Here is an 18,562-nt window from a genome sequence, read left to right on the forward strand (position 1 = left end):
GGGAATGAATCAAACAGGAAGTTGAACTAAGATTCTGGAAGAAAACATCTGCAACTGATGAAAAAAATACTTTTTCCAGAAAAAGCGTAGCAATTCATTGTGTGGAATATTAAGAAATGCACAATTATACCATTGCCATTATTAAAGAATGTTTTCTATTTCTTAAAATCAAATTATTTACAGTGATGTATTGTTTAAGAATAATTAATATATTGCACATAATTTAAATTCTTTAATGTCATTTCTACAAAGGAGTTAAATTATCATCAGTACTGACCTTACATATTTTAGACAGAAGTGATGCTCCCGGGTATTTCAAGAACAAGATACTTAAATAGATTAAAAAGCTACAGTTGTATCCTTTCAAAATTCAAACTGAATTAAGGTTACAGTAGTGGCTTTCTGTTCTTTCATAGAACATCCAGATGATAACACATCACAGAGTTGTGCAAATTGTGGTTCCAGGAAAAGAAACAACTACCTCCTTTTTCCTGCACCACTTTTTCCTATTTTACTGCTACTGCCAGTAGACTTGCTGGAAGATTTTGAAGAGAAAAGTCTTGTCATGAACTCTGACACATCAGGCAGCTCATGGTTAGAATTCAACATATTCATGGATTGCTCCATTTCCTAAATACATACAAACAGAGGAAAGTATAAGAGAAAACCATTTCTAAATTATATATTAAAGAATATAATGTGAATTTTTACAGGTTGCATTTGCTTTCTACCACATATCCCCACTACAGACTCCTCTATTCAGCCAGTGTGAAGAACTTAAAAGAAAATTGTTACATATATATAGGAAAGAAACTACTAAAAGCAAAAAAAGCTTAAAAACATGTCTAAAGTAGTCTTACAGGACAATATTGATTCTTATACATTTTGAAAAACTGAAAAATCTCAATTTTAAGAATTTTTTTCTTATAGGTTTTCTTCAAACAAATGAGCAGAGATATCATCCAAGCATATTTGACTATTAGGACATTTTAGGATCTAGACTAGAGTGTAACAGGAGTAACTTGAAAATAACTTGATACCTGTAAAGAACTACTGAAGACAGAGATAATTCAGAGGAAATAAAAATTAAAACCAACTGAACCCCAGAAGCAGCAGTCAAAGGCACACAGTAAGCACCACTAAATATAGAAGATTTAGTAAACACCTTGAGTCTCCATTTTGTTCTAGCCCTCCGCTATTCGGCATAATGCATGGTGAAAGGACAATGAATTAAAATAATGTAAGAAATATCATACTACAACTTCCTATTAATGTGAATTTATCAAAAGTATGGGCATTCTTGCTGAAATCATAATGACAAAGAGAAGGAGAATGACAGCATAATGTGGCAGAAAGTTTTAGACACTTACATTAAACATAGAAACTGAATTCTTTTTAACCAGTTAGTTAAATTTTTTTTTATTAGAAATCTGTACTAAACAATTTGCTACAGTGAATACAAAAGAGCTCTTGATCTAATATCAGAGCAGTTCAAGAAATCAAGTCAAAGAGCATGCATGCTCAGCTAGCCATAGATCTGTCCAGGACTTTGCTTTAAATAACAATGTTTACTAGAGCTCCCATATACAAAAAAAGAGTATGCTAATTCCTAATAGGAGCAGAAGAAAGTTTAGGCAGCAAGTGCCTTTGCTGATGACAAAGGAGTAAAAGCGAACATCCTCCAAATAAGCTTTAATGAAATATGGGATAAACCCACATGGAAAATAAACCTGTTTTTGAAGATTTCCCATTCAATCATGAAATGAGAGGGGATTGATTCTCTCAAGGGGATGTTTTCTTGATTTGACTTTGAGATTCAGAGCACCCCACGGTATTTTGTGTCAGTGCTGTGGAGTCGGAGTCGGAGGAAATTTTGGGTACCTGGAGTTGGAGTCGGAAAACAATGCACCGACTCCGACTCCTACTAAATTTAGATTGGAATTAAAAAAAAAGCAAGTTTAAATGTCCCAATTCACAAAAAGTTATAATTAATGACTTCATTAAAATACATTCGCATATTAATACAGAGGAGTCGGAGTCGGGGAGTCGGAGTCGGAAGTACAAAAAACTGAGGAGTCGGAGTCGGAACATTTATCTCCCGACTCCACAGCCCTGTTTTGTGTAGGTGGGGAACACAAAACTGTTGAAATTAAGATTATCTACTATGTGCATTCTCAAGCACAACAGCTTTATCACATTTGCGTTCCATGTGGGGGTTTAACTAAAAGACAGGTTAGGCAGGTGTTTTTTTTTTTTTTTCAGGTAAGCTTCATAGGTTGGTTGGTGAGCAGCCCACAAATCATTTTATGAGAAAGGCAGCCATACAGGTCCTATAACTAAATGTCATATCATCACATGATACTGACTCCATTCTCTTTAAGCTCATCCTATATTTCATAAGCTGTTTGGGGAATGCAAATAAAACATGGAAAAAACTAATCTCCTTTTATGTCTTAAACCCTACTTTCCAGTAATAATTTCCATTTTTTTTGCATTGTTGAAGTTTTTAGTTCAGCACTATATTTCAATTATAGCAATAAACCAAAAGCTCACTATTATATCTATATTCCTGATTCTGTATATTATATATCTGTATCTATACCTATACCTATATCTTGATTCAATATTTGCAGTTTTCACTTTTGCAAACTTACTCACCCGCCTCATGTCAGGATCACTTGTATTGACAACTTTGGGTAATAATACAAAGATTAGCAATGGAAGGATCATCATCATAACCTTAAACAGAAAAAAAATCAAAAGGTCATCAAATTTGTTAATCACTTAACAAATGTTTCACTTAACAACAGAAATTTTGGGCTCAATTGTGTTTGTAAGTCAAGGATTACCTGTATTGAACCTTTCACAACAAATTATGATGATCAGAAATATTCAAGACACAGCTTCATGCAATTCCTTAAGACTGAAAAAAGGAAACTACCAACCTAAGTTACATTTATCAAATGTGTCTTAAGTAACCACTGAAATTACAAATCTCTTGGGATTATAGAGATGCGAGATGAGCTAAAACAATTGGAATCGGAAGGGTGCAGGAATCAATGCCTTCCGTGGCCCTGGTGCACTGCTCACTTATGTGGGCCAGCCTTACTGTTTGAAGGCTGAATGAAGCCTTCAACTGAGTGAGGAAGCACTGCAGGGCCAGGCCTTTCACACCCACATTGAGCCCGCCAGAGTTCGCTGCGCTGGGGCAGGAATGAGACCCTGTCCTGTGGAGCCCGTTGCCGCTTGGGCAGGGAGGACGGGAAGAACAGCGAGGCTTTGCGCCAGCCGGCAAGGAACAGGTCAGGCGGTGCTGGCTGGCTGGCTGGTTGGAGAGGGAGCAACCGTTAGGTGGCTGCTCCCGCCAGCAGCTTAAATGCCCCAACTGAAGTTGGAGTTCACTGTGCCAGGGGAGAAATGAGAGGCCCTGCTGTCCCACATAACTTGCACTGCTTGAGTGGGGAGGACGAGGAGGCTGCTCAGTTGGCTCTACCCCCACTCCCCCGCTGCTGCCAGCAGCTTGAATGCTCCAACTAAAGCAGGGATCACGCTCTCTCTCTCTCTCTCACACACACACACACAGTTTGGAGAGCCCCCCCCTCTGTCTCTGTCTCTTTGCAGCGGTAGTTGCTTCAGTACCTGGCTGGCAGACCGCTCAGGTAAGCCGGTGCTGGGTGAGGGGGGGCAGCTCCACACACCCTGCCTTGCTTCATACTCCACCACCACCCCGCCTTGCTGTTCAAGTGGCTTTTATCACTTGCACCGCTGGCAACAGCTTGGGTGCCCTGTACAGATCACTCTCTCTCTCCCCCCCCCAATTGGATTGCTCTCTTGCTCTCTCTGTCTCGCCTCATTTGCATGCAAGCATGCTCCATTAAGTAGTTAAGTGGAAAGTAGTTTGGGGGGGGGAAGGGAGGAATAAGAGACCGGCAAACACTTTTTGCGCGGAGAATGAAAGTTTCTGGGTCCCTGATTCTGCAAAAGATGATGGGTGCCTGAATCTGTGTGATATTATAGCACCCAGGAGTGTCCATTCTCGGCACGAAAAACATTTCCCAGCCAAATCTCCTCCCTCTTCCTCAAAGCAAAGACAAAGAAACAGAGAAACAAAGAGAGGAGACAGACATCTGCAAGGTAAGTGAGTCCTTGTGGCAGGAAGGGAGGGATAAACATGAGGTATCTTAGTGGGTCGGGGAGGCCTTGAGGACCTGTTCTATCACTAGCCCTACCCCCCCCATGGCCTTCTCCATCCTGAGATACCTCATGTGCACATTGGTATTCTTGAATTGTGAGCTCTTAGGAAAGTATCCCCTCCTTGTGTGTTGCAAACAGCTATTTCCAGTGGGGAAAACAGGACAAGGACAGAGGGGAAATAGAGCAAGGAAGGAAAAAGAAGGAAAGAGGGGAAGGAAGAAGAAAGGAAGAATGAAGAGGGAAGGAAAAAGAACGGAGGGAGGGAAGGAAGGAAGATTATAATGAGAGCAAGTGAGGGTAAATGCTGCCTTACAGTTTGGCCACCAGCAACCCTGCTGCCTTTTGCCATCCCCTTGTCCCCTCCTGACCTCTCCTGGTGGTCGCCCATCCTATCATTGAGGATGCTTTGGTTACAAAGCCAGGTCTCCTCTCATGCTTATCTGAAGTTGAATATATCTACTCCATGCATACAAAAAATATATGCTTTTGTTTATTATTTCATACATAGCACCCTTGAGATTTCTCAGGACAACCTAAAATTCTGAATAAATACGCAATAATTAAAATGTACAATAGAATATAAAAGCTAAAACTTGTTTAATATGTAATTTCTATAAATCGAAGAATAATCTGGTAAACTTGTTGATGTTTACACAATTCCATACATACCATGGGGTTCATTAAAAAGTCTGTCCATCCCCAAGATTCTCTCTTTATAAAATATGAAGGAGGCCCAGAAGATTTCATTTGAAGAGGATATGGCAATCGAACAACTTCTGATGTTTTGATATAATTCACATATCTTGCTCTGAATTAAAAAAATAAAATAAAAGTGTGTTCTATAGATTTTTCAATTTTATCAATATCTCTACACAGTATCCTGTGACAATGTAAGATGTGTACCTCAATGCATTTCTGCACTGAAGAGCCTACAATTAGATTAAATGCTGCTTATTTGCAGGTAAATGTTCTTAGGACAGCAATCTAAATTATTTTTATTTTATTATTTTTATTTGGTAGCAATTATATAGAGTTGCTACAAACTCATCCAGAAATTCACTATATAGGTAGCCTTTGAATTGGAACCAGAATTTCTATCGCTAGGTTAAAAGTCGTAAAGCATAATGTCACACCACTGCATCGCTTAGTGATGGCAATCCCAGTCTTAGCTGCTGTTGTTTACCAATTCTTATCAGTTGTTACCCAAAAACCCACCCTCATTCTACTTTCAGCTTGGTCCCTACCAGCCCTGAGATTTGGTAAAATATGGGACTGCCTCCTCTTAAACTCTCCCCCCCACCACCTATTTCCTTATCTCTACCCTTCTAGCCACCTTGTATTCTGCCACCACGCTTGTGACAAAGCAAGGCCATTGGTAGTAATTGGTAGGTTGCCATCCAAAGGCCGTCATAAATGCAGCTGGGCCCAAATTATGTTCATGTGACCACGGGGACATTGCAACACCTGAAATCCCTGTGTTCAGCATCATAATAATTTGGAATTGTTGCTCAAACAAATGGACAGTAAATAAAGACTACCTATATGGATTTACATTTTCTAAACTCTGCGGCTTTTCCTACAATTTTTTTTTAAATTTTTTTTTATTTTTATTTTTTTTATTTTTTTTAAATTTGATTTATATGCCGCCCTTCTCCGAAGACTCAGGGCGGCTTACAATGTGCTCAGCAATAGCCTTCATCCTTTTGTATATTTATACAAAGTCAGCTTATTGCCCCCACAAACTGGGTCCTCATTTCACCTACCTTAGAAAGGATGGAAGGCTGAGTCAACCTTGAGCCTTGGCGAGATTCGAACCCTGCAGTAATTGCAGGCAGCTGGTCTTAATAAGCTTAATAACAGGGTGCCTTAAACCCCTGTAGTACCAAGGCTCTTAACTTATTAATTTATTAATGCAAGAGAAGTTTGAGAATGGTTTAACTAACACTGCAATTTCATCTATGGAGATATTGTACCAGATATCACTATAAGTCAACCAAATCATAACAAATTCATACGTAATATTAAAAACAGTAGTTTTCAGAAATCCACGTATTAAAGCTAGGTTTTATTTCTTTTTAAATATATACCGGTAACATTGATATATGCAAGGTAAGTTCAAATTGCTTATGTAATTACAATATGCCTATCAACACATTCTTAGCAATAAAATTATGTCTGTGTAAACATAATGCAGTAATTTGTTTTAATCATTATTAAATAAGTCAATGACGTGTTTACACATTCAATCATATTCAATCAAACCAAGTTTCATAAGCCAAATGGCTTGATTTGTATATTGTATATTCTCTGGCTTGTATAAACCAGAGAAATTAATTTACTGCTTACTTTACTAACTGAAACAAGCATATATTACATTATTACACTGTTCATTAACAAATATTTTATCCCAATAAAAAATGAACACAAAATGGTCCATTTGGATTTTTGACTCACTAGATCTTAATTTCTTGAAAGTCTTTCCAAATGTAATATGATTGTGCATGCAGATATTAAAGTGAAGCTTTTCATCTCATAATTTACAAAATATATTGATGTTGCAATATGAAATTTTGAACAATTCACCTCATTTTTCCTCTTGAAGTAATATCTACTCGTACTGGTTCGAATTTGTAAGCTGGAGATATAACTTCAACAACATATGATCCAGAAGGAATATCATGAACCACAAAGCTTCCATCTGTCCTGATAAAATAGAAAAGAGCCAAACATATAACTCTATCACAGAATGTTTTCAGAGATAACCCAATAATTTTAGATTTCATACCACAAGAAAAGTTTTGCTTAATCAGACAAACTAGCCATAGTTTAGAGTTACATTTCAGAGCATTAGACTCTGCGTTAAGACAATAAGATTATAATTCCTGACAACATATATGTACTACAATGTTCTTCATTAATAACAAGTGACAGTGAACTGGTATAGCAGGGCAGTTATGAATACAAGATAAAACGTTCTAGTTTCTATCTCAGCAGAACCACTTGGCCTGAGACAAACTGTAAAAATCACTAATATGTTATATACAAAGTATATTTATCTTATAGACCAGTTGGATTTATGTATAAAAACAAATGAAGTATATTGTTTCCAATATGGTTTTGTTTTTGTTTTTTTGTTTAGGAAATAAAAGGCAAGTAAAGTAACATGGCATGGAAAAAGTTAAGAGGGAGAATATTTTGGCTTGCCCACCCAATAAATTGGAGTCACTGAATGAATATGATTGGCAGATTGTACTTAAATATATTTAAGTATAACATTCAGGAAATGTATTTATTCCTTAAATTTCTAAGCTACTCTATATTTTTAATTAAAGTGAACTGACATTTAAAAGAAAATAAAAATGTGTGGACAAATTTACTAGTCATAATGGCTGTAAAAGATCATAAAAACAGGCCTACTGCATCACGATAAATCTGACATCATACCCACAAAATTGGGCTTAAATTATTTGCAGATCAGAGCTCAAATGTTTAAAGCCTGTGATGGCCTTAAAATTATACAATTCTATAAAGCTTGCAGATTCCTGCAGTTAAAAATTTGAAAGTTGGTTTATCTGCGGATAATGCCATTTTTGATGGTATTTTGGTTGACATTTTGAGGGTTGGGTTGTCTGCAATTATATACAGCATTCCTTCCAATTAGCTTGACTGGATGACCCCTGGTCCCACTGTTTTAAGAGAGAAAAATATTAATATTTTATAAAATTAAATAAAATTTAATAAATGAAATAGCAAAATTCTCTGCAGAGTTTATAATAAATCTGCCCACTTTCTTTTTCCAAGCTAAAATTACAAATGTATTATTCTTTTCTAGTATGGAAGGTATTTGAGTCCCCAAATCATTTTGATTGGCAACTTCTGCATTTTTCCTGCTGTTACTTTTCTAATATGAACAGAGCAGTACATAGTATTGTAGATATAGAAGCATTACAGACTTGTACAATGACATTGCAATGTTGATAGATATTGTACATTTCAGCCAACATCTTCACTGAACTAACCACTAGGATTCTAAACATTGGATAGACATCAGGCTTTACCAGAGCACCTGTAAAGTTAGGAGGTTTTGCTCTGATGTACATTACTTTACATGTAATGAAATCTTGGTCAACCATACATTGCAATATATTCATTTGTCAAAATCAGAGGCAACTTGATTCTGTGTGCATGTACGTCTAATCTGCAGGAATTCATTAGTGTAATATGAAAAGTTGTGTTAGCATTTCAACACAGACTATTTCAACACAGAAGATAAATTATCTTACAAACTCTAATAAGAGATATTGGGTTACCTGCTTAAAATGCACCCCATAAAGGCAACTGCCCTTCTGGGAGGAGCATAGGGAGAAAGCAAGAACAACTTCCCCATCAATATAGTGTTTAAGGATACCACAATAATGTAACTAATTCAATTTTTGATATTTACCACTTCTAGGTTCAATTCTGATTTACCATTAAGAAAAAAACCCATAATGGTTGGAGGCATGAAATTGTATGTTCAAGTTTTAATAAAGATGTACTCTAAAATATGTTGGTAATTAACATTTTCAAACAACTGTGTGTGTGTGTGTGTGTGTGTGTGGAAACTTATATCTGAAGATCAGAAACACAAGGACATCTGAAATTGAGCAGCTTATTCTTCCTCAGAGCAGAAAACCAACTGTAAAGATTGAGAGGTATTGCTTTGCCAGGCCAAATACATTTAGAAAAAAACTGCTTGTTTAGTTTCTTTTAGTTTATTTGATTTGTATACCGCCCTACTCCCGAAGGACTCAGGGCGGTGAACAGCCAACAATAAAATACATAGATACAAAAAATTTAAAAACCAGATAAAATCAAATTAAATCATTTTGGCCCAGACAGATTAAAACACCCCAATAATTTAAAAACAGATTAAAATTTAGATATTTAAAAAAGGGATCTTCCCAAGCAACAACTCAATCCCAACACAGTGTGACACAATAAATATGCTTTAAAATCTGTCCTGGCCAATCTGCCTTGATCTAATCCAGACCAGCGTTCCCCTCAGCCTATTCTCTGGCATCAAGATTTTAAGACAGAATAAAACAGTAATGACGAAAGATGTTTTTGCCTTTGTCTAGCGAGTCGGGAAGCTTTAAATTACATTATAAGTTATATCATGCCTTTCCTTTAGAAACTCCCTACTCCAACTTTTGTCCACATCAATGCTGTCGATTAGGATTGGTTGGGAGGAGTGACGGGGCCAAAGTCATCCCCTGAACTTCCCAAAAGCTAAAGGATCCATTTGAACCCGTCTCTCCTCAGGGCCAATTCAGAATTCAAAATCTCATCTACAACCTCTGAAGGCAAAACCTCCCTCGACACAAGCTTGACTCCACGGACACAACTACATTGTTTACCTGACAACACCAGAGCAGTATCTCGCTAGCGTCGTCAATGTCTTCAATTAGCATTGTGGGGGCTTCTGGTAGTCTTTCCCTCAGGTATTAAGTGCAAAACTTGCTTAGTATTTTTCTTTTCTTTTCTGGTTTAAGGCGACGGCGGTGTTAACCCTGAGGGAAGACTGTTGGACTGATAAAGAGACCCGTCTTCGCCTAGGACGGTCATTCCGCTTCCGAAATTAATAAATACATTAATAAATATTTTTTTTAAAAAAAATGCCCTTTTTGTGGTTGCCCAATTTAGCCTTTAGGAGTTTAATTTAGGGGTTTTCCCGAAGAGACGCAAGGATCCAAAGCGAATTAATAAGCAAGTTCTCGACATGGTCCGGAACGAAGCGGGAGCCCCCCCCCTCTTGCCCCCCAACAAGCACCCCAGAGGGGGTCCGCAGAGCCGGGCTGGGAGAGTGTCGACGGTTACCGCCACCGCGGTTGCTACTCACTTGAGGAAGCCGACGTGCTCCTCCCCGTCCACCAGCACTCGGGCGCCCGCAATCCAATCTTGGGGCTTCACTCCCGGCACCACCGCGCGACCCTCGATCTTAAACCTCTCACCGGCGCCAAGAGCATCCCCGCCACCGCCGCCGGGCGTTTCTGAAGCCCACGAACGTGAGGGGAACTGAAACGTCGCCGCCAGGAAGAAGACCGTCCCGAGCAGACCAAAAAGTCCGGCCGCCATGATAGCTCTTGCGCGAGATACCGGGATAACGAACAAGCGGAAGGAGGCTTTTTTTTTTTCTTTCTTACCCTTACCGGCGCATGCGCCAAGCGACCGGAATGCGCCTTTCGACGGGCCGGCGCTACGTGTGGTCACGTGACAAATAAGGAAAATGCCCGGTTCTTATCCTTAACTCTAAAACTCCGGACTTCCGGTTCCTTCTAGCATTTTTTTTTTTCCCCGAGGGGGGCGTGGAAATTGGCCTTGGGTTGCTAGTAAATTGTTGCCAGACGAGGCTATAATATTACTGTGATTCGACAAAAGTTCACCCTACCCTACTCGAAGAATCAGGATAAACATCTCCGTGAGCCACCCGAGTGGAAATGCTAATTAGTTTCATTTTTCAGCAACTGACACTAACAAGTTTTTTTTTTAAAGTTTGAAACACCTCCAGTCCCTTCTAACAATATTAATACAAAATGTATTATTTTTGTAGAGTTTTGTATTAGTTTTGTAGAGCGCAAATGTAATATATGTGTCCTTGTAGAGGGTTGCAGCAGACTATCGAAGGTTTTTCACGGGAAATTCTCAAAATGTATGTGAATTATTGATGAAGCAACTATGCTTCCTCTATATATCAACCTATGTATAGAGTACAGAGGTAATAGATATTTAATACTTTCATTTGTAGATTCATATTTCTTAGGTTATTAACAAGGTACTGCACTTTATTTAATGGCCTGATTCACTATCTGATATATAAAAATGTTGCACTATAAAATTTTATTCTACTTTCACCAATAGAAGGACTAGGTTGCAGAAACTTGACTACTGATGAATAGTTTGGGTGTGGCCTTGTTTCTCATCTCAGTCGTTGCTAAAAAAATCTGAAATGGATCCCAAAGTTAATTTTAAGAGTGTCTGTCTCTCTCTAGTTTCTGTTTAAAAGATACAATGGAAGAGGAACAAATTTTACTGGACAAGACTTTTAAAAAAGCTTTCAAAGTAAAAGCTTAGGTGTGTATCACAAAGCGTTACCAATCAGCACAAAAACTGTAGCATATTAAACGGTTCTCTGTGATAGCCTGACACATAGCATGCTTCATCTATATGTTTTTTCACATAATTTGACTGTACACATGTCTTCATAAAATGGTTTGTTTCTTGGCTTTTTAGAAGCCATCCTTTAAGCAACGATGAGTTTTTGAAGAGACTGGTGCTGAATACATTACTGCTTACCATGAATCAAGATCATTTAGAGAAAAATGTTGACAGTTTTTCAGATAGAAAAATTAAACTTATTAGTATTTAATTAAGAAAAGGATCAGTAATGCATGTTATTATGACATGTAGTTATGGTAGTATATTTAAATAACATTTGGTAAACGGAATCTTTTCTCATTGCATATGGATTGTGGTCTGTAAATGTTTTATGACACATTATGTCATACAAACCCAAATATTTTTTAAAAAATCATGGCTTAGTATAATTTGTGAGTTCATTTTTTCATTTTCAATTCTCCACAAGGAAAGCATTTATAATTATAGCTCATAATTTTATATAACATCCTGAGTCAGGCAGACACAAAGATTACCAATGTTGGTATTAAAATAGGAAAATAATCACACACAAATATATATATATATATGGAATTTATTGCCAAAGTCTACTATTTTACAAAGTTCAGATGATACCTGGCAGACATTATAGATCCTCCCAATAAAAATAACAATTCTATTCAAGTACTTGATGTTGAGCACTATGTAATTATTTTGTTGGTTTTTTGCATTCTCTGTTTCCTTTTCTTCTTGCAGTTATTTCATTACTAGGCTAAGTAATGTAAGTGCATAAGTGAGGAAAAAAGTTGCAAGAAGAAAGCTCAAAGAATAAGAACCCCAACAATTCAACCATGAGGTATATTGATTCTCCAGTATTGAAACTTTATTTTGCCTAACGTATGCATTTTCCTGAAGTATTCTTGTCAAAATAGACATACCAATGTACTACTCTATTAGTAATTGCAGCAACAGGGCTGGGTCAAGCAAATGAAAGTAAAAACTGTGCATGCACACTTTTATTCAGACACCACTGAGGCTAAATTATTGCAGACATTTATGCAGACTGCAAGAGTTTTTGAAGCAGCTTATAAATTCTCCAAAGGACATGGCTTTTTAAATAATCTATGCTTCAATTGCAGTAGAATGTTTTGTACAGTTGTACATCACTTTGCAATTGATCTCCAAAAAGTATTTCAGAGTTGCTTTTCCCCAGGACTGATCTTTTTGGTGAGTGAATATATACAGGCAAACTTTGCTTACCAGTTGCCTTGTGCAGCAATCATTTGAAATGTTGACAGTGCTGAAAAGATAACTGTGACCAAGCTGAGCTTTTGCAATCTTTAAAGCATCCCTCAGTTACATGTGTCATCATTACAATCCTATATATTGTCCTGTACATGTTCTTTTTTTTCCTTCACAGAGCAGAGAGAATGAAGAAATAGAGATTACAAGACAGTAAGCAGGCACACATTGAATATACATTGAAAGGAATGTGATTGTGTTGTCTATTGTTGCATTCTTTTCAATGTATATCTCCCATTGTGTGCCTGCTTACCTTCTTGTAGTCCCTCCCTCTTCAATGAATGAAAATAGAAACATTAAATCCCTACTTAGTAATTATCCTAGCACTGAGAGTCAGCATTTCAAAAGGCAGGGGCGTGGGGGAAAAGAAAAGGAAATAAAATCATAAAGCAGTCAGTCTTGTGATTTTCCACTTAGCAACTGCATCACTTAGTAACCAAGTTTCTAGTCCCATCTCTGGTCACTAAATGAGGACTACCTATACTGCTGCACAGTTCTATAGCTTTGCAAAGCACACCCTTCAGATGCTTCACCTTCTCCACCCTTTGTTTAGTACACATTGGTGCAGCATATACTGAAGCTAGGTACATCTAATGTGTAAGTCATTATAACTGATTGGTGCTCATTCCCTGTTGCATTTTCTAGGGACTGATGTTGCAGTGTGTGGATGTACGATTTAATACCAATTTTAATGGAAAACAAAACAACAAAACTACTTTTAATATGTCTTAACATTTATAAAAAAAATTCAAATCTCCATACACAAAATATCCCAAAATCTCCATCCATTCATAACTATTTTAAGCCTTTATTTTTTGCAATGCCACTTTATATTACCTATCCTTCTGTAGAATGGAATAAAAGAAAAAGCAATTATCAAGGCAAAATGGCCTATGAAATAGGAGGTCAATGTGAAAGAGCATAAAATTGCTACTTGTCTTAAGTTAGTTGATCAGATGAATACAGTAATGTTATAGAATTATACAGTCTGTTATTGATGCTACTGATTTCATATAGTAAGACCTTAAAAACATTATGGTAATAATGATTGATTTTACATATTTAGTCCTTATTTTTAGCTCTGTCTGCTCAAGAACACGACAGCTTTTCTCTTATATAAAGACATAAGACCCAGGAAAAAATTGCATGACTCTGTACAACTGGAAGAGTCTGTAAGTCAACAGAACTAGACTTATAATTTTGATTTTAACAATTCAGAATTGTTTTTATAAGGAAATGTACATAAGGCCTCTTACAGCCTGCAGTTGCTTATATACATAAAACTAATATTTAAATTTAATTTGGGATTACATTAAATATAATGAGCAACTTTGCTAGCATGCTATAAATATTTCAGTTTACATTTTGGTGCACTGCTGGCACTTCCTAAACCTTTATTTGGAAATATTTGTTTTCTACTTATATAAAACACAGGTGTCATCTTAGAAACACATCAAGTTGTTTTTCAGTTCAAATGATCACGTAATCCATAGCAGATTGTCCTAAAATGTCACAAATAACCCAAACAAAGTACAGCTGTAAAACTTGTACATGGGATGTACTGCATTTATTGTTCTTTTAAAAATCAGTGTTATAAGTTAGGAATTTGACCATGTGGCATCTATGTCTGAAAGCTTTGCAGCAACATTTGTTAGAAGAGGTAGCAGCTGCGCTGTTAAATCTGAAACGCACAAGTCTAGTCAGGCTGTAAACATTTCTAGGAGTTTTAAATATCCAAAGAATAGCAGAAAAGGTTTTGAAGTGGGAAAATCTGAACAGTAACATTAGTACATTTACTAAACTGCATGTAATTCAAACTACAAGGAGGAGAATATATTAGAAAAGGTATTAAAATTCTGCAAGATATACAGAATCACTATTATGTTGACAGCTACAGTTAACTTTCTCCATGTTCTACATTTTAATACTCTTATAATTAAGTCAGATAGGTATTTAAGTAGTCAATTTAGTGGAAAACCCCACTTCAATATATTTCAGTGTGCAAAACGTTTCAAAATTATTTGTACACAATTTGTGTAAACACTTTGATTTTTTTCAAAGGAATTTCCATCCCTCTATATAGTTATTTAATATATTGGCTATATGATATCCTAATATATTGGCTATTTGCAATTCTAGTAGTTAAGGCCTCTTTGCTAGATGCAGTTTTTCAGTAGTGCAACAAAAATAGTCTTTAATATTTTGATTAATATAGCAGACACATTTCAGAAATTCAGTATATCAAAACTGTCAAAATATTTAACATTTGAAAATACATTTTTACAGTTCGTAAGAAAAACACAACTTTAAAAAATCTTTATGGCGAATGATCTTTTGTGGTTCCCAGTAATGGTTTTCAATTCTATCTTCACAATTCGGTTTTGTATTATATAGTTATGTAGAAGAAACACTTTCACGATTTCACCAGGCAACTGAAAATATCCCCCAAATGCGGCAAAGGCATACATACAGTTTTCATAGTGCACTTTCACCTCACTGAAGTAAAAGTTGCTCCTGTTAGATTTTTTTTCCACTTCAATGTGAAGCAGATGGATATTTAGCGTTCGCATTAAATAATCCAATGGTCTAGCCTTCTTCTGTCAATGACAGTCCTCAGATGAGGAATTATTTGGAAAGAGTATCTTGCTTAGTGTTACTGTTGACAGTTTCTGTTTAAGCACATTAGTGCACACACAGCTTTGTCCTCCAGGTACATCAGTGCAACTGTAACAAATAAGATTCCACTTCCTAAAAAAAAAAAAAGAATAGAAGCAGTAAAGCACATTAATTCAAAAAGTAATTCATAACACCAAGCCTCTCTTTGAATGCCAGCCGTAATAGTTCAAAACCCAGAATGCTGGCTGAGGAATTCTGGGAGTTGAAGTCCACACATCTGTCAAGCTGCCAAAGCTGAGAAACACTGCTTTAGCAAACACTTGCATGTTTATCTCTATTCTTACTCAGAAATTTCTTTGTAGAAACATAATAAAAACATCCATGCTTGAGAACAGGGCTTAAAAATATTATCAGAGCATTTGAAGTGTTACCTAGGAACTGTAGTACAACATGGCTTGTAAACGGCCAACCAGTATATATTGTAGGTAGTTCTCGACTTACAACAGTTCATTTAGTGACTGTTTGAAGTTACACTGGCACTGAAAAAAGTAACTTATGACTGTTTTTCACACTTATGACACTTGATGCATCTCCATGGTCACGTGATTTATGTTTGGATACTTGACAACTAACTCACATTTATGATGATTGCAGTTCCCGCACTGATGTGATCCCTTTTTCCGACCTTCTGACAAGCAAAGTCAATGGGGAAACCAGATTCACTTAACAACCATGTTACTAATTTAGTAATTACTAATTACTAAAAGAATTGCAGTGATTCATTAACAAATGTGGCAACTAAAGTCGTAAAATGGGGCAAAACTCACTTCACAAATTTCTCACTTAGCAACATAAATTTTTGGCTCAACTCTGGTTGTAAGTTGATAACTAGCTGTATTTCATTAATGAATTATAGTTAAATAAATAAATAAATAAATAAATAATTTTATTTCTATACCGCCCTTCTCCCGAAGGACTCAGGGCGGTGTACAGCCAATTTAAAAACACAACACACAACAATAATTAAAAATTAAAATAATTACATAGATTTGGCCGATTTAAAACCCCAAACATCTAAAATACCCCAATTAAAATTATTAAGTTGATAGCCCTGCCTGGCGGAACAACAGGGTCTTCAGTGCGCAACGAAACACTCGGAGGTCGGAGATCTTGCGTATTTCCGGGGGCAGTTCATTCCACAGGGCTGGGGCTCCCACAGAAAAGGCCCTCCCCCTGGGTGTCGCCAGCCGACATAACTTGGCTGATGGCACCCTGAGGAGACCCTCTCTGTGGGAGCGGACTGGTCGGTGGGAGGCTATTGGTGGCAGAAGACGGTCTCGAAGGTACCCGGGTCCTATGCCATGGAGCGCTTTAAAGGTGGTAACCAACACCTTGAATCGTTAAACAAACTTGTATCTTAGGATAATATATTAACATCATTACTAAAATATTTTGGTAATTCAGATGTCCTTTAGTTCCTGTTCAGGTTTTAATTTAACACCTATACAATAACAAGTAAACTGATCTAGAAACGTAACCTTTGACATACAAACAATATCACCCTGTATCTCCCATTTGATGCACTAAGCAACAAAGTATAGAGTTTTCTGTAATTTGCTCAGATAATTAATTCCCCAATTATGCTGAAAGTTCTATTTTGTATTCATGTGAACGCATGTAGAACCTCAACTCCTAACTTTTCTATTTCAATTAACAATGCTAAAGGGAGGGATAACTAATGCAGAGATATTAGGAGATAATACCCAGGAGAGTTCCTTGGGAGTTGGGCGGCATAGAAATTTGATAAATTAAATTAAATTAAATTTCTGTCCTTGATGTATAAATAACATACACTACTCAGAGCCTTCTGTCTGCAGTACAGGAAATAGTATTCTCTTTTATCTGCAAGATAACATGATGTCCTTTGAATGGTTATTCTGTGAATGCCAAGTATGATTGTGCTGACTGTTCTATGAAATAAATTAAAATTAGTTCTTCTCTGCTAAACAAGGTAACATTTGAGTGTTTTTTTAAATAAAAAGCAAAGTTCGAGATAATAACCAGATAAAATAACCAAGGGATAAGAGACAGAGAGACAAGCAGACATATAGACCAGATTCAATTTCTATCTCAATAGTGACAAAAGGGAGAGGTGTGAGAGGATTGTTCGACTAACCCAGTATCTGCCTGAACACCAGTGCATTGATATACAAAGAAAACTACTGTTAATTCCAAATAATTAACATCAAACGGAAAAATAAAATAACTCAATAGGCTATCTTCAAAGTTACATAATGGGGTTTGGGCTCATGCCAAGGGACTCCCCATCTCCAACATAGCTCTGGAGAATCTAACTCTTTAAATTAGACTTTGAGTATCACAGCAAAGGAAAGGCAGAAGAATATAAATTTGGTATATATCTCTATAAGTTAAATTATATAAATTTAAAACCATAAATTAATTTTAAAAATATATTATCATCAAATAGATTTCTATTACCTTTGCTATATTACCCGTATATCCTGGAACCAAAGTAAGATGATTTTCTTGTTTCCACAATATACTTAATTGTTCTTTTAAAATCTGAATATTTCTAAGAAAGAAAGCCAAAAGTATGGAATATCAATGCAATAAATAAAGAGCAATCAGTGTCTCATGGTAACTATATTACCTAGATTTCAAATAGATGACCAATTGTATCTTTAGTAAGTTACTGGCTAATGCAGAAAAAATGTTTTTAATAATTGTAACTGAAATTTGAGAAGGCCATCACAACATTCCATTAATCTTAGAGCAGGTTTTAATTTAAGTTCTATATTTTTTTTTCTGGTATTATGCTAGAGACCTCAATAGATGCCATATTTTCAAGATCAGAAATATATTATTTCTGTAGGAACAAAAGCACTGAGTGCTGTCAGCTAAGAAGTGTTGGCTGGCCTTTTCTGACATGGCACCTGCTTTGTGTAATATCATTCCACCAGAGATTAAACAGCCCAACTGTACTGGCTTTTCACAAGTCCCTAAAAATTTGATTTTGAGCTAGAGCCTGGAAGTGAGATGGAGCTCATCTCTTGGTTTTGTTAATGGTTATTTTATTTGCTTGACTGCTATATTTTTTATTTTATATAATGTATTTGTTTTTATCTATTTTACTGTAAACCCCCCAAAGTTACATATATGAGATGGATAGCTATATAAATCAAATGAACAATTCTATGGGCATCTCACGTTGACAAAATTACTTTGTAATTGTTATTCAAGTTAGTGATTTTTTTCTACCTTCAGTTTCACATAT

The 18,562-nt window shown here is 36.4% G+C and overlaps 2 protein-coding genes across 5 annotated transcripts in view; both read right to left on the reverse strand.

Annotated features, from left to right (window-relative positions):
• Positions 1 to 217: 217 nt before the first annotated feature.
• On the reverse strand, positions 218 to 10,513 carry EMC7 (ER membrane protein complex subunit 7). Its single transcript, XM_034417910.3, has 5 exons — positions 10,076 to 10,513; positions 6,778 to 6,897; positions 4,864 to 5,002; positions 2,659 to 2,739; positions 218 to 630 (listed from the first exon to the last, which is right to left on the reverse strand). The coding sequence occupies exons 1-5, from the start codon at positions 10,309 to 10,311 to the stop codon at positions 478 to 480; spliced, it is 729 nt and encodes a 242-aa protein (XP_034273801.1). The 5' UTR covers positions 10,312 to 10,513; the 3' UTR covers positions 218 to 477.
• A 2,854-nt stretch (positions 10,514 to 13,367) lies between these two features.
• The window catches only part of KATNBL1 (katanin regulatory subunit B1 like 1), a 32,956-nt gene continuing 27,761 nt past the window's right edge, over positions 13,368 to 18,562 (reverse strand). For 2 of the 4 annotated variants that reach the window (XM_060687460.2, XM_034417909.3), the window contains exons 9-10: positions 17,767 to 17,860; positions 13,368 to 15,399 (exon numbers count right to left, since the gene is read on the reverse strand). In XM_060687460.2, the coding sequence (XP_060543443.1) occupies positions 15,367 to 15,399; positions 17,767 to 17,860 (127 nt within the window). In that variant the 3' untranslated portion in view covers positions 13,368 to 15,366. The remainder of the gene's footprint in view (positions 15,400 to 17,766; positions 17,861 to 18,562) is intronic. The other 2 variants (XM_087875502.1, XM_087875496.1) reach the window with 1 other exon arrangement.

This window comes from Pantherophis guttatus, chromosome 1, assembly GCF_059756535.1.
Source record: "Pantherophis guttatus breed Tessera chromosome 1, ASM5975653v1, whole genome shotgun sequence".
Classification (NCBI taxonomy): domain Eukaryota; kingdom Metazoa; phylum Chordata; class Lepidosauria; order Squamata; family Colubridae; genus Pantherophis; species Pantherophis guttatus.

What these genes read in the sequence shown, in the direction of transcription:
- EMC7 (XM_034417910.3), bottom strand. Translation starts at nt 10,311, where the DNA reads ATGGCGGCCGGACTTTTTGGTCTGCTCGGGACGGTCTTCTTCCTGGCG. An exon ending in GAGCACGTCGGCTTCCTCAA is followed by an intron (nt 6,898 to 10,075) that starts GTGAGTAGCAAC and finishes CTATTTTATCAG; the next exon opens with GACAGATGGAAGCTTTGTGG. An exon ending in ACTTTTTAATGAACCCCATG is followed by an intron (nt 2,740 to 4,863) that starts GTATGTATGGAA and finishes TTTCTGTTTAAG; the next exon opens with GTTATGATGATGATCCTTCC.